The sequence below is a fragment of the Gallinula chloropus genome (genome assembly GCF_964237585.1).
Source record: "Gallinula chloropus genome assembly, chromosome: 2".
NCBI classification, from domain to species: domain Eukaryota; kingdom Metazoa; phylum Chordata; class Aves; order Gruiformes; family Rallidae; genus Gallinula; species Gallinula chloropus.
In genome coordinates, this window is record NC_140086.1 from 22,009,928 (window position 1) to 22,036,811 (window position 26,884).

The window sequence follows — 26,884 nt, forward strand, 5'->3', positions numbered from 1 at the left end:
CCTATTAGGCTGAAAGTTTGTTCAACTCTTCCTCTGCTGGGGTTTAAAGAAGAAAAAAGTGACAAGAGTTTATAGTAGCAATCTTTGCTGCCCTGTGTGCTGCTCCTGTGTACTGTTCTGTTTCGGTTTCTAGGGAGGAGATAAGAGCATCCTCAAAACACCATTAAATCTAATGCTTCAATCAACAACACAGGTCAAAGGACACCTCATGTAGCTGTACCAATGACACAACTACTTACTGCAGGTTTCAGAGGAAAAAGGCACTTCTCAGACACTTTTGCACACTGTGACAAGATTAAGAGTTAAGGAGAGCTACTTTTGATGAATTCAAGCTCAACATCCTCCACCTCCAGATTTACAGTTCTTACCTTCTGCACATTCTCCCACACAGGGAACCCATAAGATGGTACTTGATTCATCACTGAACCAGTATCTCATTCTGAAGAACTGCAGCTTTGCAGTGTCTGCATGCTCCAAGGACATTTCAGCTGCACCTACACTACTCCAACAAACTGAGTGCATGCTTAACTCTTCTTTTCCACAGCTTGATTTGTCGTGGTCTTGCTAATAGGTTAGAAGTTGGTAAAGTAGTACACTAGTATGCCTAATACTGCTAGTCCCCTATGTCAAATGCAGAGAATTGCCATCATCTCTAAAACCTAAACTGCAGCATTACCTACATCTGATGATGCATAAAGTTTCAGTATAAATCACTAAGGATGGAATTGTAAAGTACTTTTTGGTGTTCTGTATTATTCTCTATTTGGTGTGCTCTCTTCTACATTTGGCTAAATAATCTGGTCACTAATTCTGCAGAAATTTCACTTCTTATCTGGTCTTTCACCTTGTTTACCCCAACTTTGTTCCTTGTTGCTCTATTATACTATACCCCTGAACAGTGCATTACTATTACTAATTGCTACATTATATAACTGGATTTCTCTGCCTTTTTTATAGGTCATTAATTTTTTTCTGATAAAAACAATGAAATGACGCTCATTATACTTCGAGGTTTAAATGTTTTTCAGCTAGTTGCCAGTCTGTGTTAACTTTGTTTCTGAAGAAAACAATAGCTTTTTGATATTCAAACTCCTACATAAATCCACCCCCAGTAGTTTGGTATTGATAACTTTTAGTTGCTCAGACCCTTTAGTAGTGGATAATAAAACCTGAGTTGATGGAATTCTCTTTTGACTCTACATTGACTGTGAATTCTTCTAGGGCTTCACATACAGAAGTATCTTCTCTCTTTTCTTTCCCAGTAGTATCAAAGCTTTTAAACTCTCCCCATTGGGCATGTTCCAGTCATATGGACAAGGGGAGAGGATGGCACAATTCCTCTCATGCTTTCTGCTTCTTTTGTCAGCAGGGATTCCTGAATCTGAGCACTGGTGGGAATGGCCAGGGGAAGGAGTTGCTCAACAAGCACAGTGCTATTGATTAGTTTGCCAGAAGAATGGCAGCACCACACAGCAAGAAGCAAGACAGAGAGTTTCAGAAAAGTTGAGAGGTAGATTGGGAGTTGACTTCAAATGCTGGATCAACCAAAAGTGAATCTAGCATGCCACTCACTCAGCTTCTCTGGGCTCCCATCTTGGCCATTTCTTCTTTGCTGCTTATCTTGCTTAAACACTTAAGAACTAGGAAGCTTAATTTTAATACAAAATGATAAACTAGTCCTAGCAAGACTCTTGAGGAAAAACATGCTAGGGTTGCAGAGCTACTGTGGGGTACATGGCTATTTTTTCCTCTTGTGCTACTGTGCTTTTTCTCTTTATTAACAGAACTCAGGTTTACCTGCATGTCAACTTCTACCTGCATTGCAATTCCGACTTTACTATATATCCTATTTAGTACAATTCTGCTAGTACTCAATTTTCAGAAATAAACAGTTGTGCCAATACCAGAACTACTTTTACCTAATCCTGAATGCCCATCCATGTTTTTCCCCTCATGTCTCCTTAGTGGTAAAAATGTTTATATGAAAATCAAATATATTGCTCACTTCCCTTATTTCTTTGCTGAAACAATATTAAAGAAACTTCTGCATTTAAGCAAACAAAACTTTTATGCAGTATATTACCTGTATTACGTATACAAAATACTCTGAAGCAGAATACTTTGCTTTCTGAAAATAATGAGGTGTGTATAGGAATAATAAAAACATAATCTGCGATTTTATCAATCATCAGGAAACAATATAAGGGAAAAACAATTTCATATTTTAACAGCTTCTAAGAATACAGATGTCTGGAAGTAAACTTTTCCCACAAGCTTCTTAATGTATAACTAGGCACCACAGAAGTGCATGTACCTTCCACTAAAATCTCTAGTACAGACTTCAGAGGCAGAACAAAACTAGAGAAGTATAATACAGGATGCCTATTTTGATATAAGTTTTATTGTTACAGCTTCTGCTTTCTCATCAAGGGAGAATATTTCTTCATTAACTCAATGTAATCATGAGGGACACACAGTTGCTGTTGACTTCCATTTAAAGAAAGAAATAGAACATAAATGTGAAAGAAAATTCCTGCTTTCATGCCTACTTAATGACATTTTTCATAGGCATTTCTCAACAGCTTGTCTGGGCCAGCTGAAAGATTTAAAAAATCAAAGTCACTGTGTAGTATACAGAAGATGAGATTTCAGTCAGCGTTTGACATATGTGTTTCAGTTCATGATTCCAGAAGAATTCTTGTGGAAACCAGGTAGATAACTCATTTTTTTCTGTCTCTAGATAATAGAAGCACTTGATTAAGGGGAATCAAAACAGTGGTACTGAAAAAGCAAAGGTGGAACTCTCATATAGCTTACAAGAGTTATGGTTCTCACATGGCTTTAAAATGTCACAATTTTAAGAATGCATTTCAAATGAATACATATATTCCAATAACTGGTGACTAGTTCCAAAAGCTCATTGATAGAATAAATAACTCATTTTCAAATACTAAAACTACAATTTGGCAGAAGAGAAAATTAACTGTTTATTTCTGGAGACAAATTGATGTGTGCAATAAATAAATCACCATTTTCATAAAGAAATGCCATTTATAATTTTCCTCTTTAATACATTCCAGTAATACTGAAGGTAAAACTTTAATTAAAAATATAAAAGGTGCATAGTGAGGCCCAATGTGGGTGAATTGAAAAAAGAAGGGTAGAAAATGTTTACTTAGGTAGTTATATTCTATGCAACTCTTTCAAATGAGAGACCATTTATTCTCTTTACTCCATACCAGTCCTACTTCTGACTCGAGTTTCATTTAAGAATTGCGGGAGCAGGAAAATTAGCAAAATAAGTCTGGTTATACATACAGTACATAAAGTCGTATTTCTGTGGTACATACAATGAGAAGGCTTGAGTGAAGGTCTGCTCACAGTATTACACTCACATCTGAAAGGCCACACTTGGCAAAGTCGACAGAATAGACACACGTGAAATTAATTTTGCTGTAAGTGTCAACATGAAGCGAGCCACGACAGTATACCCTTCTACATGTCACTGAAACTTCCTATGCCTTCTGTAGTACCAACTACATTTGTAGAATACCAGTTATGTAGTACATCTACAGAGTATTTTAAACTCTTTTCACACTTTTCTTTTTGGGTTTTTTTTTTCAATTTTAGCTATTTTAATTAATAGGGTTTTTCACTTTGTCATGGGCTTCACTAAAGCTCTTCTGCTTTTTTTCCTCAATGAAACATACATTCTACAAAGTATTTATATTAGTAAAATGTAAATAGTAAAATTAATAAAAATGAGTATATTAGCCCACATTACCTGCAAAACTAATAATACCTTAAAAATTTGATTATTTCTTTGTTTTCAAATACAAAGTGGCTCAGTTCACAGTAACTTTGCCAATCCTTGGAGCAAGGAACTGCATCCTGGAAATAAAAGTCTAAACCAGACTTCTCTTTATAGGTCAGAAGTCTCGTGTTTCCCACTTGCAATCTGACCTCAATTAATGAAGTCTTTTAGAGGCCACTAAACTATTTTTGCATAATAGAAGTTTAAATTGAAAATATCTTGATTATTTTAATTAATACACTGTATATGACATGACCCTGTTCCAGATAGCAGGAAATTTTGGATAGTATATTTGGGGCTACACTGCTATGAAACCACTTGGAGTTTTGGCAAATCGCCACAGCTGTGGTGGAAGCTTGTGTTGGTGTACACAGTGCTTTAGCTTACAAAAGCTAAACTGCCATTATTAAACTAAGTAACACTACATCTTCCAGCTTTCCATACATCAAGATAACCCTGTGTTCAACTACATGAAAGCCATGAGCAGGTTTCAATAGCTCTCATTCCATCCCTCATTCAGCAAACGTCTCTTTACCCTTTTTTTGAGCTTTGATATCATGGCCCTATTGTTCATTCCAATGGATGCTTGCACTGACACTTTTATTTGATTTAACTTATCCATTTTAAATTTCAATAATCAAGAACACTCTCTATTATGGGTTTTTCTGCACTTTTCCAATAATTTTATTATAGACACACAATAAACCTTTACTGAAGAAACAACCTCCCACTGAACTATTGTTTTCTAAAAGGATATTGGATATTTCAGTTTAGCATATTGTGTTGCTTTTCAAAACAAAACTCCCTTGCCTTAGAATGATAATCTTGCTCCAGCCTGGAATCTGATCCTGCTACCTGTTTGTACTTGCTCATTTTCACTTGCCGATTCCTCTCTTCTACATCCATTGAACCTGTTAAGTTAAAGAAAAAAAAAAAAGAAAATAAATACACAAGCAGCCATCAATTTCAGTTTAATGTTATGCTCATGGAAGTTCTAACAGAAAGAGATGAAATTTTATTTACTTAAATTACAGTGCATACAATTTTAGTTTCTTAACTACAAATTTGCAGACAACAAAAAAAAAGAGGAAAAAAACAGTAGATAAGTATTTCAGCAGAATCTTAATGTTTATTATCAACACAATTCAAATGAAACCGACTTTGTGGAAAAATGAATGTAAATGGAGCAGAATGTTTCCACAGAATAGAATTTTACTATTTCAAAATATTCAAGAGAAACTCAGTCTTTAATTTAAAAAAATGGAATGCAAAGACAACCTGATTATTTTGGGTCAAGAACCTGTTTCTGCATTTGTTATAGGGTGATATCAGCATTTTTATACCAATTCAGCAATCAAGTGACAACCACAGGCTGGCAGTTTCTGTTTACCATTTGAGCATATTCTTAGTATGCTCAAAACAATTTAAAGATGTATAAAGGAATGTTAAAGAGCCACCCAGTGGCATCACTGTATTACATTCTGATGACACACAATTTCAAGAATGATTTCATGATTCACTCTCCTTGGCCCAAGCACATGATTAGTCTCAATTAGGGAGGGTTCTTAACCATACAACTCAGGCAGCAGCTGTTTTCAGCCCACTGGTAGTGTAACACCACAATTTACGATGTGAAATAGTAAGGAAGTAAGTGCCAAAACTGAGGGGGAAGAGTGAGAAATAGAAAATAGGAGGAAGACAACAGCCCAAAAATGAAAAAAAAAAAAAAAACAGGTTTCTAAACAAAATATTGCTTTCTTTTATACACACAGAGGCTTGAAGCTCTTCCACTTTAACATGGTATAAATCAAGAGTAATTATTTATCCAGACCGCTATAAAAGCATTCATTTTGATTGACATTTGTCTTAAAGTTTCCATAATTTTAGCAGAAAAAGTTATCTAGGATTTAACATTTCAGAATCCCACTAATCATAAAAGGAAGTTTCTGTACATTATATATTGAACAATCTGGACTTTTATTTATGGAACTGAGATGGGAACATTAGATTCTGGTGTACTATGTAAATCTGATTTACAACCTGAATCTCAGTTCTAAATCATAATCTAATAGCAAAGCGGGGATTTGTACAGAGCCTCTGAGCTGTGTATTTTCTTTCTTGACAATAGTAATGGTAATACATACTACAAGAGTAGCATTTTGTGGAAAATCTGGAAGGAAGAAGGTGAGAGCAAGAGAGAAGCAAACAAGGCTAAACTGTACTGTTATCTATAAACTGACTTCTGATTTTTGTATTCATCTTTTCTCCATACAAACATGAATGAAAAACCTTTATCAAAACTGCTAAGAGAAATTAAAATCAATGAAAATGGATGAAAAATTGGTGCTTTATAGGGAGAAACAAAATGGAAAAGACAGCAGTAGCATAAAGTTCCTGGAATAAGATATAGCTACTTTTTCCTGTTACAATTTTTCTCCACCATTATAGACCTCAAAGCAATGCTTGCATATTTATCATTAAGATCCACTGATTTTTTTTTAAGGATCTAGTTTAAAAAGATATATTTTGTCTCTTGAAAACAAAAATGTTAAACTGGAAAATGGTATTTTTCTTTTTTTATTGACACAAGTGACACATAAGTGGTTTTTAAGTAAAACACGCTGACTTGTGCTTAAAGAAAGAAATCACCTTTTGCTGAAACCATAACATCCTGCAAATCCACTTGCCATTCTTCAGTAATGTAAAAAGGATGGTTTTCACCAAAAGGGAAATTTTGTCATTTTTTTAAAATGAAGTTTTCTTATGAAATCATGACATACATTCTTTTTCCTCATATATGCTTCCCAGTTTCAGGAAATTACAAAAAGTGATGAACATTTAGTTCTGAAAATATTAATTCTTATCTACGATCATTTGGCAAATTGAAAGTCAGATTTGTAGTTCCTCATGGTCTGCAAAACCAAGCAATCTGAAATGTGTGGTTCAAAGGGAAGAACAGGACATAAGCCCTCAGTGTGAATCCTCTGTAGGAAAAGTGGCAAGCCAAGGAAGCTAATTTGGCGGGGGAGGAATCCCATAAAAAATATTAAAAAGAAAATTTAACTTGCCATGTATTTTTGAAACTGCATTTAACAAATAAGTGAATGCAGTTACATGCAAAAAGAGGCAATCCTGAGGGCAGTGGGGAGTTCATAATGCAGAAGATCAGCTTGGGCTGTACTACGCGTGGAGCTGACATGCAGAAAGAGTGTGCAGGGTGACTGGCCGCCGCAGGCTAAGCTCAGTGTAACTAAATCCAGATGCAGCCGTGATCTGGGTGGGAGTAGGGAAGGTTGAGAGAGTGTCACAGCACTTCCCACTCACATGGCCCAGCCTGCATGCCTGTGACACTGTGGTGGAAATGAAGGGCTATCATCCTCTCCACTTCCGTTGGCAAATCTATACGTATCCGAAACCTGTGTTGGTTGGGGATAGCAAGAGCAGAAAGTACTTCCAGAGCTCAGTACCTGTCTGGATACACTAGGAAGTTTCAGCTCCTAACATGATTTGGGTAACCAAGGCTGAATATCAGTCCTATATTAAGGACTCCTCTGTAATCAGGAGGTATATATGGAGTGTGTGTAGAGAAATGGGAAATAACGCAATTGTGTTAGTTACCAATAGTGTGAAAATGTAGGAGCATGCCCTTCCACACTGGGAGCACAAGGCTGACAGAGCCCTTGTGTTATTCAGACCCTCAGTGAGAGCCCAGCACAACACATTTTCAGCCCTATGGACACTGGCAGTAGAACTCTACTTCTCTTTCACGTACTGCCATAATGTACCAAAGACTATGCAACCAAATTTTGGCCAGACAAAAGTGAGTTCCTTTGTACACCTCTGCCCTAACTTTTTTCTAAAATTTTGCTCATAGACAGCAGCTGTGCCTCCAACAGAAACAGCCAATGAGACACTCAAACTACAGCCACAGGAACAGAAAAAAATAAGAAAGATTGATGGAAAAACAAAGCCTTGTGTTGCTCATCAAACACAACTGGGATCATTGTGCTGTAGGCAACATCTTGGAGTTTTGCATAATTTGATCAACTCTCTAATACTGAAAAGCTCATGGCCTAAAAGTTAGTTCACTGGGGTTTCCACTAGCACTGAGAAATTTATGGTGGACAAAGAGCCCACTGCTGATTCAATACCAGCCACTCTATATTTTCAGAAGTGAGTGTGCTGAGGGAAACCAGCACATCCACAGTTCAAGACCTGAAATGCCTGTCAGGTGCCCAAGTACTGCACACAGAGACCAATTTCTCCCAGAGCTTAGCATGAGTGACCGAAGTAAATTAAGCCTTAGGCCACATTAATTGTACTTTAACCTTTGTTTTTATCTATGGAAATATAACCAGTAGATAAGGAAGTGTAAGTAAAATTTTAACTACAGGATATTCTGTAACAAGAGATAAGGAAATGTCTCTAGACAAAGATAAAATGATGCCTGGAGGCTGCTGGATTGAATCACAAGAATCATAGAATCCTAGAATCATAGGGGTTGTAAGTGACCTCGAGAGATCATCGGGTCCAACCCCCCTAAGAGAAGATCCCAGACACAGGACTGAATAAGCACAAGTGCTGTCAGGAAATCAAGTGATCTGCACAGACTATGAAATGCAATAAACAATCGACAGGCAGGACCCCTCTTCAAGGGCACCCAGTTTGAACTGTACCTTCTACTGCAGACTACACATAGTAGAAGAAGTAACTCTGACTCTTATGACACTGGAACCTGGGGATGAGACCTGTTAAAGTGGCATCTGCGTAATTCCTACCACAGTCTAGGTGGTGGCTGTATATTCCTACAGGACTCAGGGCAGGCACTAGGGTCACTGCTCCAGCTTTGAATGCAAGCCATTATCTTCACATTTCAACTTGAAATAAGATAAGATTCAGCTGCCTCACCATTAAAGCTCTCCTCATAACTGAAAATGTTTGTTTCACGCTGAAAATTTCAAGGGGCTGTAATCAGCAGTGTAGTTAATACCCAATTTTTTCCTGACCTCAACTGCTCATTGAGTTTTCACAAGAAGATAAGGAATCATTCAATTCAGCCTGGTGCTAAAGACTGTTAGTTGCTCTTCAGGTGAAATACTGATTACTCTCTAGGGTAAGACTCTTCGTTTGACAGTCTGTGGTCCACACCAGAGAGAAAAGGGGCAAAAAAATGGCTTAGCATAAGGCAAACCTACGTGTTTAACAAATGAAAACAAAACCAGCTGGGATCAGTGACCTTTCATTCTTTCTTTCACTGCCTTTTCCAGTAGGAATTATTAAATTGCACTAGCTACTATACAGTAGATGCTGCTGGTGGTGAGGTGTTTAGAGGAGGTTCCTGTACAGTGGGGCTTCTGGGACACAGAGAGTAAAAGGGAAATCTGGGATTCAGAGTAGAGCTTCTCTTAAAATATTAGAACAGATTTGGTATTGAATAGGCATCAAAAAGAGGGATACAGAACTTGGGAGGCACAGCAGGTCATTCATGGGGGAAAACAAGTGATGAGAGGACTCCAGAAACATTGAGGTTTTGGAAGTCAGAAACCTGCTGTCTCTGTAGGAGAAAGACAGTGTGCAGGTGAGCACACCCTGTGCCTGGAGTGGGGAGGACAGATCAGAAGTCTTAAGGTGTATGAGACATGCCTTTAGTTGATTGTAGTCTCTTCCAATTTCTCACCCTAATTTATTTCCCTTAAGAAAGCAAAGCAAATGCATCTGGAAAAGTGCTTTCTTAGTCTCTGTTTCCCAGAATCTAATTTGAAATCCACAAAATACATCAAGCCTGTGATCTAACTCTATGGCACACATTTGCTTAAACATATTAGATGAAAGAACTTAAGGGCAAAAAGATGAAAATATTTTTATGTCACCCTACCTGTATCCCCATTCTCTGGATCTGTTTTCTTTTCTTCTATAAACAAATGAAAGCAATATGTAAAACAAAAAAGGGGGGGGAGAGAAAATGCAGAAATAATAATGAAAGTAATATAAAGCATGCATCAAAAAGGAAAAATGAATAAACCACATCAAAACTCATTCCAGTCGATGAGTTTAGTCAACCAACCAAGTATAGTGCTCTACAAACAGAGGCATATTCACTGCATGCTAGTGTATACATTTGTGCACTCCTATTGAAGACTTACTGGAGGGAAACCATGGGTATTTTGTACACTTCCAGAATCATTAACAGAATCAACACAAAAGAGAGCAAGGCAGGTGTCAGACATAGGTACTTTACATTTTCCTTGAAAAGGATGACACAAAAATAAAAAAAATTTGCTTGTGCAGTGTTTTATGCAGTGTGCATACAACATGCAATCTAATAGTTGAAGAATAAAAACTGAATGTGCCAGGATGGTTTTCAGTAATTACTCTACATCTTCACTGATTTAATCAATTCTCTTAGCTTCTACAGGTTAAAAGGTTTAATAATGATATTACTGTATCTTAGAGTTAAAAAAATATGAAGAACAGAAGACGGTAACAGCAACACTCAGAACCCAGTTCATGCACATAAATCCAGCTAACCAATGCCAACAAATGTTCTGAATGCATATCAAAGGTTGTAAATGGCCCAGGGCATTCCTCTGTCACAAAGAAATGAAAATACATTGGATCCCTATCAAATACTTTGGTAGTCCATAAATACTGCACTCTGAAATCCAAGTTTGGTAATTAATGTGAAAGAATTTTAAGTCAAATGAAATTTACTTTAATTAGAAATACATTAACTTTTAAACAGACTCTCTTTTTCTTTTCCGTACTGTAAGCCAAAATGATATTAAATTCAATTAAAACAATCCCATTAATATGGAGCAACAACCCCCAGGCTACAAACCAAAAATAGCATATATTATTAGAATTAAATATTTTTCCAGGATTATTGGTTATTGAGGGCTGCTCACAGAATTATGATCTACTTTATAGTACACAGACTGAAAAGAGAAATGGTACTATAGTATTTTAAGGAAAAAACATTTTGTAGATGGGTATCAAAACAGAGGATGAAGTCATACATAAAGAGAAGTCATACTGGAAAAAGTAGAAGTGCAAGAAAGAAAAATATGCCCCTATAGAGAGCGTAAATTACGCACAGCACTTTCAGAGGATCTGGCATCCTATCTTTTGTGAGATTAAGTGTTCTGCTGGCAGTGGAACTGTTAGGTAAATTAATGGGGAACACATATGGCAAGTCATGAGCCTACACTTTTGGAAATCAGTGGATATCAAGTGGGTTCTCGAAGCCTCTCCCATTCCCCATCCTCTCCTGTGCCATACTGGACTGTTTATAAATAATGCATTTTGCATTCTTCTGCGTTGGCCTTTGGGTAGCCTGGGCTATATAATCCACATGGGTTGTGGTTATTGCTTGTAAAATAGCACAAAAAAGAGAGCATTGTGCTTGCTTTTCAAGATTTTTTTTTTAATTGCTGTCACCAATATAAAAGCTACAAGCACACCACTGTCTTCTACTGCCTCATTACTTTCTAAAGGAGAAAGCTATTTGATAGCAATCCCACTGATTCAACATAAAGCAAAACAGATGAAAATGAAGCAAGAGCTATTAAAATATCCTTGAGTATAGAAACAGACAGAACGATGACATTTCTAAAGCTGTGGCATACGCATGAAGAAAAGAAATTTTCACTTTGCCTGAAATAACATCTTACTACAGAAATCTAATACAATATGGGATAATCCTTTTTTAAAGTTGCTTAGAAGTGCATTCATTCACATGTCCATGTCATAGAGCTTTTCAACCATAAGTCTTTAAATAAAGACACTGTGAAAATAAGAGAAACTTGAATCCTGCCCAACTCTAATTTCTGCTTGCTACATGTTAAAAAAGTACATTTTTAAAAAAGTATATTAAAAAATATTCCTGAATTGACTTACAGAATAGAATTGCATACTATTAGCAAGCATAAGATTATAGCAGTACAGGCTGGGGGATGACCTGCTGAAGAAGAGCTCTGTGGAGAAGGACCTGGGGGTCCTGGTAGATGACAGGTTGGCCATGAGCCAGCAGTGTGCCCTGGTGGCTAAGAGAGCCAATGGGATCCTGGGGTGCATCAAAAGGAGGACTGTGGCCAGCAGATCGAAGGAGGTGATCCTCCCCCTCTACTCTGCCCTGGAGTATTGTGTCCAGTTCTGGGCTCCCTGGTATAAAAAGGACAGGGATCTCCTGGAGAGAGTCCGGAGAAGGGCTACAAAGATGATTAAGGGCCTGGAGCATCTCCCCTATGAGGAAAGGCTGAGTGAGCTGGGACTGTTCAGCCTAGAGAAAAGAAGACTAAAGGAGGGGGGACCTTATTAATGTTTATAAATATCTTAAATATGGGATGAAAGGGGAAATGGCTGGCCCCTTTTCAGTGGTCTGTGGAGACAGAACAAGGGGCAGTGTCTGCAAGTTGGAGCATAGGAAGTTCCACATCAACATGGGGAAGAACTTTTTCACAGAGAGGGTGACAGAGCACTGGGACAGGCTGCCCAGGGAGGTGGTGGAGTCTCCTTCTCTGGAGATATTCAAGATCTGCCTGGATGCCTATCTGTGCAATATGAGCTAGGGAGCTGCTTTGGCAGGGGTGTTGGACCCAATGATCTCTTGAGGTCCCTTCCAATCCCTAGGTTTCTATATTAGATTCTTTTATTTAAAGGTATAATTGTAGTGCTGAAACAGTTATTACAAATCTCTACAGTAAAAAATTAAATTATCTACAAGAAAGGTCAGCACAATGGATCCTACTCTCCAAACTAAGGTTTCAGTTGGATTGTGAAGAACTGTCTGAAGAAGTACTAGAAAGAACCCAAGACTGAATTGAGAAAGATCTCACTTGGGTGGAAAGCAGCAGAACTGAACAACATATGTATCATCTATCGACCAAATAAAATGATGCTCACTTGTCAACAGCAAAGACCTTCATAGCAGCTATGGGCCCAGTCATCGCCTCTTAAGAGAATTCAGAGCAGGTTCAGAATGTTGATACTAGAGTAACTAATGCTTTTGGTTCCCCCAGTTAATAGGTGCTCAACTTGAAAAAGCTATAAAGAGCCTTAATGTCTTGAACATGCTGAAGACCTATAATTTACTGTAAGATAATTTTAAAAATGAATAATGTGAGAAACTCACCAGTCATTCCTAAAAAATCTTTGTGTATTTCTTTTTAAATTATTTCTTCAATTTATTTAGTCAATGTTTTTCTATACCACTTGAATTAACATTGGTTTTCTGAGTGAAAAGCATACACTGTATCCTGTGGTGTAATTATGTCAGTTTAAGAATTAAAGTTTTCCAGAATTCACGAATTTAGAGGGAAAAAAAATCAGTGCTTTCATGAAAGCAACATTTCCCTACATTACAGAAATAACTGTTTTTAGCTTAATCAGAATACAGATATATTGAAGTATATTGATGAAATGTAGAGATGAAATCCAGGGATATAGAGATAGAAATGCTGAAAGATCCTCTCTCAAAACCTTCTTCCACCATCACAGTTGACATTTCAATTATAATGGACACTGACATTTTATAAAATAGTAGACAGAGCCATGTTCCCATACCTTTCTAACAGGTACCAATAGATCTAATAGGTATCTAAGAGTCTAACGTATATTTGGAAGATAAATAGAACACAAAATAATTGTTATCAAGAGAATCAAGGAGTGGACTTAATGAGAAATAAAACTGATCCAAAACGTCCTCAATCAACAATATTTTCTTGGAAATTACTGGTGTTCTGATGGGAACTTGGAGGTGCCATGGCCAAAGCACCCTAGCAGATTTCACCCACGTACCCCCAGAAGTTCCCAAAAAGCAGAGAAAACAAGTCCCTTGGAGTAGAACATGACCCACTCTGTACATGTCCAAATAGAATAATGGTTCTAGAGAAGAAGCAGGAGAGCAGACTTTTCCCTAGCCATGCATAGTCATGGCAGCATTGAACAACTGCTAAAAAAAAGGCTGACTTCCTTGGGAGAGTAAAGGGGAGCTTTAAGCCTTAAGGTCACAAATGGGAGGTACTGGTCTTAATAATCTTCCTCCCAGGTTTCCTTCCATCTCTCACAGCTGACTGCCCCAAACGTGAGGTTAGATCTTGGTTCTCTCTTGAATTTTCTGTCCTGCAATGATTTTTACCTTTGCAGGAATCAGTTAAACAGGTTGGTTCAGGATAGTACTTTCATCTGGGATACAGAGGAAACCTAACCTAACCTGGGTACCCAAAATAAATCTAGACTTCCTTGCTTTAAAAGAAATTGTAGCCTTCAACACCGGAGAATGTGCATCTTATTACAACCGACAGCCACAGAACTCCTTGTTTGTCTCTGAGTTTAGGTATAAGCCATGACAATGACATAACATTTTTATGCTTCCATTTTTCATATTTGAAGACACTTAAAATCAGCAATATGACTAGCAATTGTCTTTAGAGAGGCTAAATCAGTTTCTTAAGTGTTTTATTGAAAACTGAGTCTATTCAGTGGAAATTGTTAAATAACTTTCTATTTTAAAAAAACAAATGTATGCACGGGACCTTAGCTTTTGGTAAGCACTTTTAAAAACACTAGTCAAATTTCTTACTAGAGATTTTTCTTGAAATACTACTTTCAGGAATACAGGAAAACCAATTTCATACTGAAAGAAAAAAGATCCATGAAAGAATATTCTTATCAAAACAGGCAAAGGAAACAAAGATTGTCTCCTAAAAGAAAAGTCTCAAAGTTATTTGCTTTGAACATTAAAACTTGTCAGTTAAAGATCTTGCATTCAAAGGACTGCATTTCCTACATTCCCTCCTATTTGCAGAGCCACTCAATTCCAATTCAAGCTCTAAGAAATAGCTCTAACTTTTGTCATTCTGGCTGTCTACCATGAGGAAAATGTAACTGCTACAGGACTAGCCAAGTATCAGGTGATGTGTGATATAAATGGTTGCTGAGCTTTGCTCCAGGGCTGTATGTCCAAGGCTTTTCCAAAAGGTCTGTGAAAAGACATCACAGTCTGAATGAAACTAATATGGCTGACACCTCCAGAAATGTGGAACAACTGAAAAAAGAGAAAAAAGTTGTCTAACTGTTTTTATATTACTGTTTAAATGAGATTGAAGTGTCAATTACTGTCCTTAAGAGGGAATGCTAAAATGAAGACAGCCAGTTTCCCAGTGGGAGAGCATGCCTTTGCACTCCTGTTTTCTATTTGAGAATTGCTTGATGGTTTTTTTGTGTTGTTTGGGTTTTTTTTCCTTTCTTGGCTTCAATCTTGACACACTAAACAAAGACTGAAACCCGGGGGACATTTCTCACCAATTAAACAAATTTTTATCACAATGTTCAAACCATGTTAACAATGTTACTTTGGATTATTTGCAGAATACATGGCACTGCTTCAGAAAAGAATTGAATAAGATGGTGTGTTGATCTAAGCTTGAAAGTTAAAAGAATCTCTAGAATCATAAATTGGCAGGGTCAGCTCAGGTCTTTTTAAGTATGGGTAGGTCAGTGCAGATGGTAAAGGACAAAGGTCTTTTGAAGCAGACTAAGAAGTTCTATTTTGCTTGTGTATTAAAGCAATGATTAGGGTTATGGCCAGCTTTTTCAATGCTTTGGGGGTTTTTTTTTGGTGTGTGGTTCCTCTTCCAAAATTATTTTGGAGGGTACTTTGTGATGTTTGTCCTTGCTGACTCACACAAAGGTGTACGCACATTCTGGTGGCCTTTGAAAAATACTGAGCCCTTACATGCAAAAAGGAAGAAAGAAAGAAGCAGTAAGAAGAATATCAGCTAAAGTGCCCCATTTCTAAGAATTCTGGCACATCCTCCTTGTATGAATGATGCACAGTAGAATTTTGAAAACGTTAAAGAAAAATATCTGAGGGGTCAGTGGACCCTTATATTCTGTACTCATAAAAATCCATTCAGATCAGCCATGCTTTAAACTCTGCATTGTCTTCATGAAAGCTTGAGCAGTCTTATTGTTAAGCTCTCCAACACTCTGTTTGCCAAGCATGCAACTCCTCAGAGTTCCCATCAGTGGTATATTCCACAATATAACCACAGAACATTTCGCATTCTGATACAGCCACTTCAAAACATAGGGAAAAACTCTTGATGGCAACTCTCTCTCTGCTTCCAAAAAACGAATAGCTATTAAGAGAGATTCTTCAGCCATCTGAAGAATGCAAGACATCTAGATTAAAATTTCAATATTTTCAAAGATTTAACCAAAGAACACAAAAACTACAGTGGTGTATGTACCTGCATGTAAAGCTCAGAATTATGAATGTGACTACTAAACCATTACTGATAAAAAAATACATGTAATGTTATTCTGTCTTCTGCTAAATTCTGCTCTAATTTTTCATTATCTAGTTTTGTATTTTTACTGTTTTTCCTTCAGCAGACTGAACATCAGTCTTTATGTTATTCAGTACAGATGGTTATTTTGTGGGTTGGATTTAAAGGCCTTTGGTTTCTGGTTTTAATTCTAATAAAAATTAAAAATAAGGACAAAGAGCCTCCTAGCCATCCAGTAAGATACATCTAATAGCATGCTAAGTACCTTTAAACTGAATTTGGAGTTTACCTCCCCCTTTGTTTTATGTTGACCAAATGTAGAGTTAGACACAAATGTCTAAGTCACAGTCGAAGGCATCAACACGCCTGTCAAACTAAGTATCACAGAAACTTTCAGAGATGCACAAGTCATTTAATCATATTTGTGCTAAAATGTTACAAATTCCATCCAAATGCTTTTCAACATAAGACAGAAACAAAATAGAAAGCACCATCCAGGTCTTTAAATGAAAGTGTGTCACTGACTCTAACAATAACTTGAAAATAGAGGGGTGCAATTTTCTGTTTCTAAAGGGTAAGTATATCACAGCAGATTCATTCTTGGAAGGCTCAAAAAACCCTCTCTTCATACTTTAGGATAAGAACAAATCCAAATTACTGTGCTTAGTGTCTTTGATTCTACTTGATCTCTTAAACTCTCTTAATAACACAAATTGTTTTGCCCTTGGTTTCTCCAAGAGTTTATTTGCCAGACCTTTATACTGTTTGGACCTTCACTGACAGGGCTACAAGCTCTTCCAATTTGGTCATCCATTTGTAGTAATGCATTTTAGTTTGTGTAGGCTTCACCCCCAGCAATCATGTTACTACAAAGAAAATTCATTCTCTATACAAATAAAACACCACCCCCACCCCCATATTTCAAAGTCCTTCATGTGCTCTTAACAGTTTTGCTCCAGATGTTGCAGAAAAGAGCTGGAATCTCTACTTTCTGTCTTTCATGGCCATTTAGAAACGGAGCTGTCCCCACTACTCCATCTCCTAACTTCTACTCATCTCCCTAGAAACAGCAATGACAGGGCACGGCTATTCCATCCCTTCTCATCCTGGAATAAATCTCAAATTTATTAGCCAGCACTACTTCTGCTACCCATACACTGACTGCCTTTAAACTGTTGTGGATGGGCCTTTCCATAGTTTTGGTGATCAGTTTTTGGGTATGGTCTGCTCACATCTAGGCCAAGATTTGGTTTACAAACCTGAAGAATGTTTTCTGTATCTCATGTGTTTGGAGACCACAGTAACTAACTGGTTGGTCTGAACCATCTTAATGAAGAAAACAAGATGTCTGCTTCATCACAGGTTCTTTGGCAGGCAGGGGCTTACCTTCATTGCTCGTACAGAATGCATAGGAAGGGTAAACAGGTATATGCCTCCCTAACAATTTTCACAATAATTAAATCCTATGAAACTTACATTATTTCCAGAATATGATTTGAGAAGCAAATTGTGAAAACTGCATCACAAAACTCCTCCTTCATCCAAGGGAAACAGGGCTTAGCCATTAAGGATGCTATCATGCTGTACTGCATGCAGTGAGATAACAAAATTTATATAAAAATATAATTGCTTTATCACTTTCTGAAATTGCTTTTTTGCTTGAAGTATACAGCACAAGCTTTGCATGCACTCTCAGAGGACTTTTCAATTTAAAAAAACCCGAGATATTTTTCAAGGAATAATATTTTCTTGGTATTGCAATTAAAGTTCATAATGTCCAATGGCAGTATTTTTATTTAAATGCAATATTCGCATAGTTGGATATTTAGCTTTCACAATACCCTTTGGTCTAATCAACACCTAAAATCTATAGCTAATCCATTGATTCACGTTAATGCTTGGCAGCGTGGTAAATATGTGAAAAGCATTTCCTAATGAAACTTGCAAATGGATAATCACACTTGTTAAAGTAAATTCTAAAACAACAAGAAAACATCTTCTGAATGCAGGCTTTTGAAATGTCACCCTTGCTTTAACTGGATGCACAACTGCTTAAAGTGCCTGGTATTGAAATATGTCAGCTATTTTGTCACTGGGGTAAAATGTAGAAAAGTATCCATTTCAAATGTACATCTGAAAATATGTTACTATGCACAAAACAAACTGATTTCTCCTGAGTTTAAAGGCAGTAATTATAATTTCTGCAACCGCTCTGCTGACCATGGTTTTGCACTTCTGTGCTAGACTAATTCATCAGTGCCCAATATATTTACTTAACACTGTTGCTGAATTACAAAGGATTTTGCAAAACTGCATCTGAATGTTACAAAGTCCCAAAAAGTTAATAATACAGAGATACTGCCTTCTCACATATGTTCAACAAACATAAGACATGAAAATACTTCTTTTTCTGAGACAGTAGATATCATTTTAAGGTCTGACTTGTTCTGACCTCAAGAATCAGATGGGATAATTCAGTATTTTGATTCAAAAGGGAGGTTCTTGAATAAAAAGGTCCAAAAGTTTCCTTTTATTTTATTATGGACAAACAGGAAATGGGTCACCCAATCCTTTAATTTAATTCTCTTAATGAAAGTCAGAAGCACTGCACAGGAACTGGGAATGGATCTTAGCACAAGGTAAATAAACTCACTCTTTCTACAGCATAATTAATGTCCAACAGTGGTGATTTACAGAAGGTGGAATTCAGATCACACTGCCAGTTGCCTTCTCTACTTGCACTGAACTTTGTTTCCCCTGTAATTTAAGTAATTTGTTTAATATGAAACTACAGCAAGTAACATCTGCAAGATTTCATAAAGATAATCTCTGACCCTAGGGATCTAGGACAAGAGTAGTACCAAAGGTAAAGCTGAGTTCTGAATGAGTCAGCCATAGTAGAGAAAGGACAAAAATGTTCGACAAAATGCAATCTAAGTCAATGTACCCAAAAGCCGCTTCAGGTTTTAGAAGCTAAATGGCATCCAAGTGGCTTCTAATTTGTTGGGATAATAGCAGAGGCACAAGAAATAAGAGCTTTGACACAATAATTGTAAAATTTAAATTGTATAGGTGAATTTAATTAAAGTAAATATTGGGAAATTTGTTGTTCTGACATACCACAATTGAACAAACACAGGGAAGTGTAGACAACTGCTGCATTTTCTGAGCTAGGATGTCTTGCTAGGTATTATTGTCTGCCAGTAATATAAAGCACATGCACAATTCAATAAAATGGTAGATTAAAACTTGATATGAAAAATGAAACTGCAAGTAGAGTACAATATGAAAGAAAAGTTATGAATAATACAGCTAAATTACAGCTCCTTCACTGTTTTGACTTCTTACTCTTTCTTGTTATCATAACCCTGTGTTTTACACTTTTTGGCATGAGAGAATAGCTTTTGGTCACTAACAACTCTACTTCTTAATCAGAACAGATTTTTTCAATGAAGGTAAATTTTAAATTCCAGTGCTTGAAATTTAACTTACTTCAAGTCAGTTCTCAAATTATATCCTGCCTAGGGTGAAAAATAACTACTTATATTAGAGTTTCTACAATATTTGAATCAGTTTTCAAATGCAAGGATAAAACAAGTTATAGATTGTTTTCATGTGCTAGTTGGGGGCTTAAAGGCTAATTTTCAGATAAGGGAGACAGGAAATAAACACTGACATGATAGAAATCAAATTAGTCTTTAAGTATAGCACACGTGCCATCAGTTGCCTTTTAACACTTTTGGTATAGTACATAGTTTGTAAGGAAAAAATCCTTAAGCATCTTAAATTCTTACAGTTTGCCAATATTTAAATTTATTGGGGGGAAAGAGAGTGAAAAGTATGTGAGGTGAGCTGTGATAAAGTCTATAGGAAAGGTAAAATGAAAAAAAATAAAATAACACAGAGAAAAGCAGTAGAAGAGACAGACCTGAGTTTCTTCTCCTTGGTGATTCCGCTTCTTCTGTGATCACATCGTGTAATGGACAGACATAGACAAAGGAGATGGGCGTGAGAGGATGTATTCAGAAGGTTAAAACTGACACTGAGGGAAAGGGCCAAAAATTGTTTTAGAGAGAAGTCTGCAGAGCAGAGTTAGTAAGTGGGAAAAAAAATAACACAGACACCGGAAGGAAAAGAAAGCTGAAGAAGAAGTGGTTAAACTACTGTTGTTGAAAAAGAACAGTAAAGACAGGGTTAGTATAGGATCTGAGGAAATAACAAAAGTTATAACTGACAGCAAAGTCAATCCTTGCAATGAAGCTGAAGAAAAAACTGGATAGTAAAAGGTATGTTAACTAGTATAAACACTTTTGTTCATGCCTGTTCAACTTTTTGGAACGTTATCTACTGGAATGCAAGTATTATTTTTCTCTTTCAAGTATTGCACATTCAGTTTAATGTCATCAATGGGAAGTGTATTATTAGATTTTCTCAGTTATTAAATTACTGCAAATTATGCTGAACCAAACTTCACATATCCAAAACAGAAAAAGGAAACAGATTTTTTTCAAAAGGATATATACAAGCTCGGGAATTTCATAATCCACATAACACACTCTGGAAAGGACTGCATTAATGTAACAGTCTGCCAAAGGCAATATTATCAAGAGCAAAATACAGAACATCAGAAAAGAGAATGTATAGCTATTAACTCTCATGGTCAATTCAGCAGATCCTTTTTCAGAAACAAGTGTTACTGTCATCTCACAGAGGTCTAAGTTACTGCAAATGCATGCAAGTTAAATCCCAAAGTAACTACCTCATTACTTTATTACTTCACATTCAAAAACACTGCCATTTAAAAATGTAGAGAACATTGAGGGACAGTGTCATTCTCTGTACTGAAAATCTACTTGTAACAAAAGAATGGGAGGAATTAATCTTGAGAAGTAGTAATAATTACAACTATGAAGCTACCAGCATTAGCAAAACAAGTGCATTCTTCCAAAAATCATCAGAAATAGTAATAATAAAAATATATCTATAATCCCTGATCTAATTTCAGCTTGCTTTTTGTTAGTGAGTCCCAAAACATTGCTCATAATTCATTAATACTGCATATGTTTAAAATTCCAGAAAAGTTCATATACCACAAATATATACTATAATTTTAGACGCATTTTACAGTCAATATCAAGATACCATTGAAAAATGCAAAATTAGGATAAGCAATATAAATCAGTAAAATGAAATGAAAGACAACACTAAATTTCATCTGATAACCACTGAGTTTTAAAGTTAAATGACTCTATTCTACAGCTGCCAGATTCTAATTTTTGTCTACTACCAAATGCCAAGTCTCTATAAAAAACTTTGATGTAAATGGTTGCAGCTTGCAACATATAGATTTAGAATAGATTTTTAGGCAATTAAGTTTGCTTACAGAATTAAAGTACCTAAGTGCTATATACGATACGTAACACGAGCATAACAGCTGATAGTTTTTTTAAGTAAGCATGCTGTATATTCACATGTTAAAAAAAGTAACAGTACATCAGTATCTTTTTATCTGGGCAAATTTAATAAACCCATAGGATAAAATACAAATAACCAAATACAAAGATCAACTTCTTCTTAGTGTATTATAGCTTGTATTAGAAAAATGTAGCTATAGTTGTTGTAACCGTTAAATAAATAAGTAGTTATTACCAACACCAAAGACCTAGCTGAACTACATTAGACTCTCTCACAGTGTTTTCTACTACATGTCTATAGCTCTGAAGCAAGCGCTCCTACCATGTCAAAAACAGTCACTAAAAAGCCTCAGCCATGACCCTCCTATACTGCATTTATTCTTTGTAATATCCACAAGAATGCATAGCTTTGAGACATATCCTGCATTAAGATAAATATTTCTCAAGAAATTTTCAAATCACACTATTTCCAAATTATATATCCCCGGCATGGTAAGGCAAGGCATTTCTGTAGTGTCAGTGGGGACACAACTGAATAACATGGAAGCTCCCTTTGAAGACTTAAGAACCAAACGACCTGTGTTTGGCTACATATAAGTCACATGTGGCAATATTTTTTTTTAAATTACATTTTTAAATGTGCTCATGCAAAATATATGTTACGAAAAAATTATTTACACATCCAAATGGAAAACATTAGATTTTTAATGAGAAATATTTTTTCAGTTTTAACTGACGAAATGTAAGAATAATTCTGAAAGAAGCCAGAGAGGAAAATAAAAGATAATAGGTATCTTGTCACCGTGAATATCTGTTCAGCTGATATCTCATCTCTTGAGATACATGGCTTGTAATATTTTTGTATTAATTGTTGCAAATATTAATGAATTAATAGAAGTTGTGGCATGGTAATGCATAAATTCTTTCAATTAACGATGATAAGATGAGAGTACTAATAGACCGATTAATTTAGACACAATAGCACTTGTGTGAATCAATGTCCTCCTGATTAAGAAGTCTTGCCACAAATCCCAAACAATAGTTTGAAAATTCTCTGGCTCCATACATTGTAATCTACTAAAATAGATCTTTGTTGATAGAAATACATTAAAACTGAGAACAAAACCATGGAATAAAATTCTATTAATTTTACATCATGTCAATAGGCAGTCTTCATTTGCATAGTTATTGCTTTGTTGTAAATAAATTAGTGCTTATTTGGATCAATTGTTTATCTTGACATACCAGAGTGGTATGTCTAAAGGTATTATTCACAGATCTAGAAACAAACGAGACTCTCAATGCATAAAGTAAATGAAAACCAGGTATTGTACTGTAAGTCTGAATAAAGCAAAATACCATCTATTTTTTATGCTTTGATACAGAGCTTTTAATTTTAAGTAATGTCACATATTAAAGTGAAGTATTCAGGAACTTAGTGTTCAAAAAACATGCTTGAAATTTCACACACAAACATGCCCATCTGCAGTTCTAAAAGCAGTGCAGGACAAAGACATACAAGGTGGTTTTTTTTTCCCTCAAGACTTTTCTCTTCTTAAAACCAAAGATCATTCACTGCATACATACATGGTCCCAAAAACTTCTGTGATTTACAGACATGGAAAGCCTCATTTCTGTACAATCTTCACAAGCTAAGATGTGCAATAGCACAATCAAATAGGCATAATCTCAAAACACAAAGGAAACTTTAAATTGAAATGTTCCATGGAGCCTGTATGTTCCATAAATACCTGTCATTATTCTGGATATGATTACACCTGAAGAATGACATAATGCATTTAATTCTTGGGAAAGATATCCCCTGACATGATTCAAATTCTGCAATTTTAAGGATATAGATAAAGGAGGAAGAGTAGGTAGTAGAATAGTCGAGAGCAAAAATATTTGTTAAAAGATTTAGAGTGAAAGGCTCTATGACCACATTGAGAGATGAATAAAATCAGTTTTGTTTATTCCCCTGCCAGCATTAAGCCACATCTTTCCATTATTCTTCCTGTTCCACACTACTGTTTTTTTTTTTTATTGAGGTAATTCCCTATGAGTTAAAAGTGAGTTCTTTAAGTGTAAATCCATACACACAAAATCACAGCTGTATACTGGATAGACGCTGACTTTTTTCCTCACAAATATAAACTGAGGACTAACTACGATAAAGAAAATACAGGAAAGACAGAAGCAATAGATTCAAATTGCAGTTACATAATATATGCTATATACAATACACTCTAGCTAAAGATAGTAAGAATATGGAAAATTTAGGTTATTCTTACCCAAAGATAAGGATAATAAAGAAGGTATAAAACAACATATAAAAAGAAATCTTAAATAATCTCACTAGCATGAACTCTATAAATCAAATGAAACCATGTAAACTACATTACTTTTTCACAAGTCTCAAGAGATTCCTCAACTGAGGAATTCAGTGAATGAGCTTTTAAAATTTTGTTCCTCTGAATAAAGTTCAGATTCTAGTTGTAAAAGGGGGAAAATAGCAACATTGAAAATATTAATGCACTAGAGATATACATTGGATTCAAAATATCATAAATCCTGGAAAGATAATAAATCTCACTAATAAGTTAGATAGTCATACAGCAATATTATTTCAGAAAAGATACCTAACAGCGTAGATACAAATACACACTCTGTTGTCAATAAAGAATAGATGAGGTATCCAAACTCAGATATCTCTCTATTCTAAATCTGCTCTCATCCTAGTAACATCGAGAACAGACACCTACATTGTCCAGATCACACAGTTAAGACTGCAAGAATGGTTTCCAAAACATGAACAAGCAGTAAAAAGTTACATACAAAAAAGGCAAGTGGTTTGTCAGATGTTTTCAGGCCACCTCACTATTTGTGATCCATTGTAAATTACAATTATACCCTGACTTCAGGCAATTTGGCTAGCAAACTGAAGTACATCTGTGCCCTACTCACACTGGGACCACAATTCCCAACCACAGAGTGTCCTTTTCTTTCTTGAGTCCAATTCTTTATTTCTTTACTACAGACTAAACATAGTGTCTTTCAAAGAGATATAGGGAAAGATGAAAGTAAATTTTAAAAGAAACAAATATATATCTGCTCTAAATACTTCATTTATTAAGGACAAGAGTTGTCCCTGGAAAATGTACAGATACTGTATTTTTTTGAAGAAAACAGTCATGCCATATATTTGATCTACATTACTTCTCACTTCTCACAAGTTAAACAATCTCATAGACGCAACATGTAGCTCTTTTTTGTAAATTTTACCCACTTCACTGCTTTTCAGATCTCATAGCATATTCATAAGGTTCTTTTCTGTACCTTCTTCCCCAGTCCTACCACAGAAAACTGAAGTTTGCATCAGTTTGGACTGTTGGACTATGGTGTATTTCTTCTTCCCTTTCCCAATCTATTTCTTTTGAAAACTGTTCTATTGTCCAGTCATTTTTCTATTCAGCAACTGTAAACTAGAGCCTGACTCCATTCTACTCCTCCCTTTTCACAACCTGGTCTTTGTTAACCATAATTTTTGATTTAACCAATGCTCATGATACAAATTATATGAAGCAGCAGTGTGCTTTCCCCTCTCTTTCTCTCTGGGCTATAATTACTTTGTCTTTTCCAGTCTAATTCATTCCCCATTTCCAACCATATATCCTTTCTTAAAATTTTCCATCTATCATACTTTCAATTCTGACTACAAATTTCATTTAAAATAACATTTTGGTTTTAATAATTTTTGACGACTGATTTACTACTTCAACTGATTCCCTGGCAAGAGATAAACCACAAAAATATAAGTCACATACAAATTACTTCTGAAAGCCTTTTTTTTCTACAGTCAAGAAATACCTCCACCCAGCAGAGAGACATAAATGTCCCATGGAATAAACCAGCCATGATTCCCTTCAAATTGAAACCCAATCAGTATATATAAAGACTTAGACTTACCATTTGTAAGCATGCTTTACCTTTGTATTTTCTAATGTGTTTAACCTACCAGTGTTATGATTCCTCTAAAACTTTAGTCCTGTATTAAAGAAATAGAGCTTTCCCACAAATAATTACAAGGACATTCCATTTTTACTTCATACCATTCCAAGGTGGATAAATCTACTTTAATTATTCTGTCTCCTTTTGGTAAATCATGGTTCTGTTCTTTAACTGTTGTTTCAACCTCTTCAATGAGGAACAATAATGAATTCCTTACAGTATGGTTTCCAGATAAGAACCATCAAATCTACAGGCTCCAAGTAGGAAAAATGGGGGAAAACCAATAGTTTTTCCTCCACTGTCTCATGAAAGGAGTTTCTGGATTACCTGCATCACCTCTGGATGGAGACACAGTTTGTTAGACTGCATTCAGCTTCCTAAACTGTGGATAATCAGTCTGAACACTTTAAAAAGAATTCACATGGAACAGAAATGAGTGTCAGTGCCTTGGGCCCCTAAACAATGTGCTTTCTACCGCTATGCAACCCTAATGGGTTCAAGAGAGACTAGTGATGATACTAGATGAAAATAACTGCTTTTAAAGAAAAACAGAATATTGCCTAACCATATCTCTATCAGCACAGGGCATTTCTATCCATAGCATACTTAAGGCATCACCTATAAAAATGCAAAACCGTGTGTAACGATTGCATGCAGTGCTTTTTTCCTTTTTTCCTTTTTCTTTTTCATTGACCAAGGAAATGTGATTAGAGGACTAGAGCTTTATTCACATTCTTTCACATACCATCTATTACAGCTCAAAGGCAGGGGTACTGAAAGTAGAAATTCTTAATAACGTTAGATTGGAACCAGTAACTATTCCACATGCTCTTTGATTCAGTGGTGTCCTGAGAATGCAGTGTTCCCCGACAGAGTGCTGACATCGGCTAAAGGAAGGGCACACAGATTCAAGGCATGGATTGAATTTTGATGCTACGCTTACCTACGACTCTGTAATTTTACCCTTCCAATCCTTCAAAATCTTCGCATAAACACAATTTACTCTTTGTAATACACTGAATAATAGTTTTGCAAATTGCCTCAAAACTGAAAGACTGCAGAAACGGTTAAGAAATCATGTTGATTTCTGACATCAAGAACAGGAATTTCATCAGCATTTTCTATTGAAAAGAATCATTTTACTACTTTATGTAATGACCTTAAATTGTCCTCCAACAAATTTGCTGATCTCATTTCTAGTCATGCATATTTCTTGAATATTAATGCCTCATATGATACAGTACAACTGTAATTTTTCTGTTTTTTGGAATTGTTTTTACTATCTTTTACCTAAAATTTGTTCAAAGTCTAAGTTCTTCATTGAAAATATTTATGTAATCAGTACCTATTTTTTCGCA

General features: G+C 35.9%; 1 protein-coding gene across 18 annotated transcripts in view; it reads right to left on the bottom strand.

Moving 5' to 3' along the window:
* Positions 1-26,884, bottom strand: part of RIMS2 (regulating synaptic membrane exocytosis 2) — a gene marked incomplete at both ends in the record, with an annotated part of 475,681 nt that overhangs the window by 91,831 nt on the left and 356,966 nt on the right. Inside the window, 3 exons of one of the 18 annotated variants that reach the window (XM_084260491.1) lie at positions 4,625-4,725; positions 9,690-9,725; positions 20,033-20,065. The exons of 16 other annotated variants lie outside the window; for them this stretch is intronic. In XM_084260491.1, the coding sequence (XP_084116617.1) occupies positions 4,625-4,725; positions 9,690-9,725; positions 20,033-20,065 (170 nt within the window). The remainder of the gene's footprint in view (positions 1-4,624; positions 4,726-9,689; positions 9,726-20,032; positions 20,066-26,884) is intronic. One more of the 18 variants, XM_084260506.1, reaches the window with a different exon arrangement.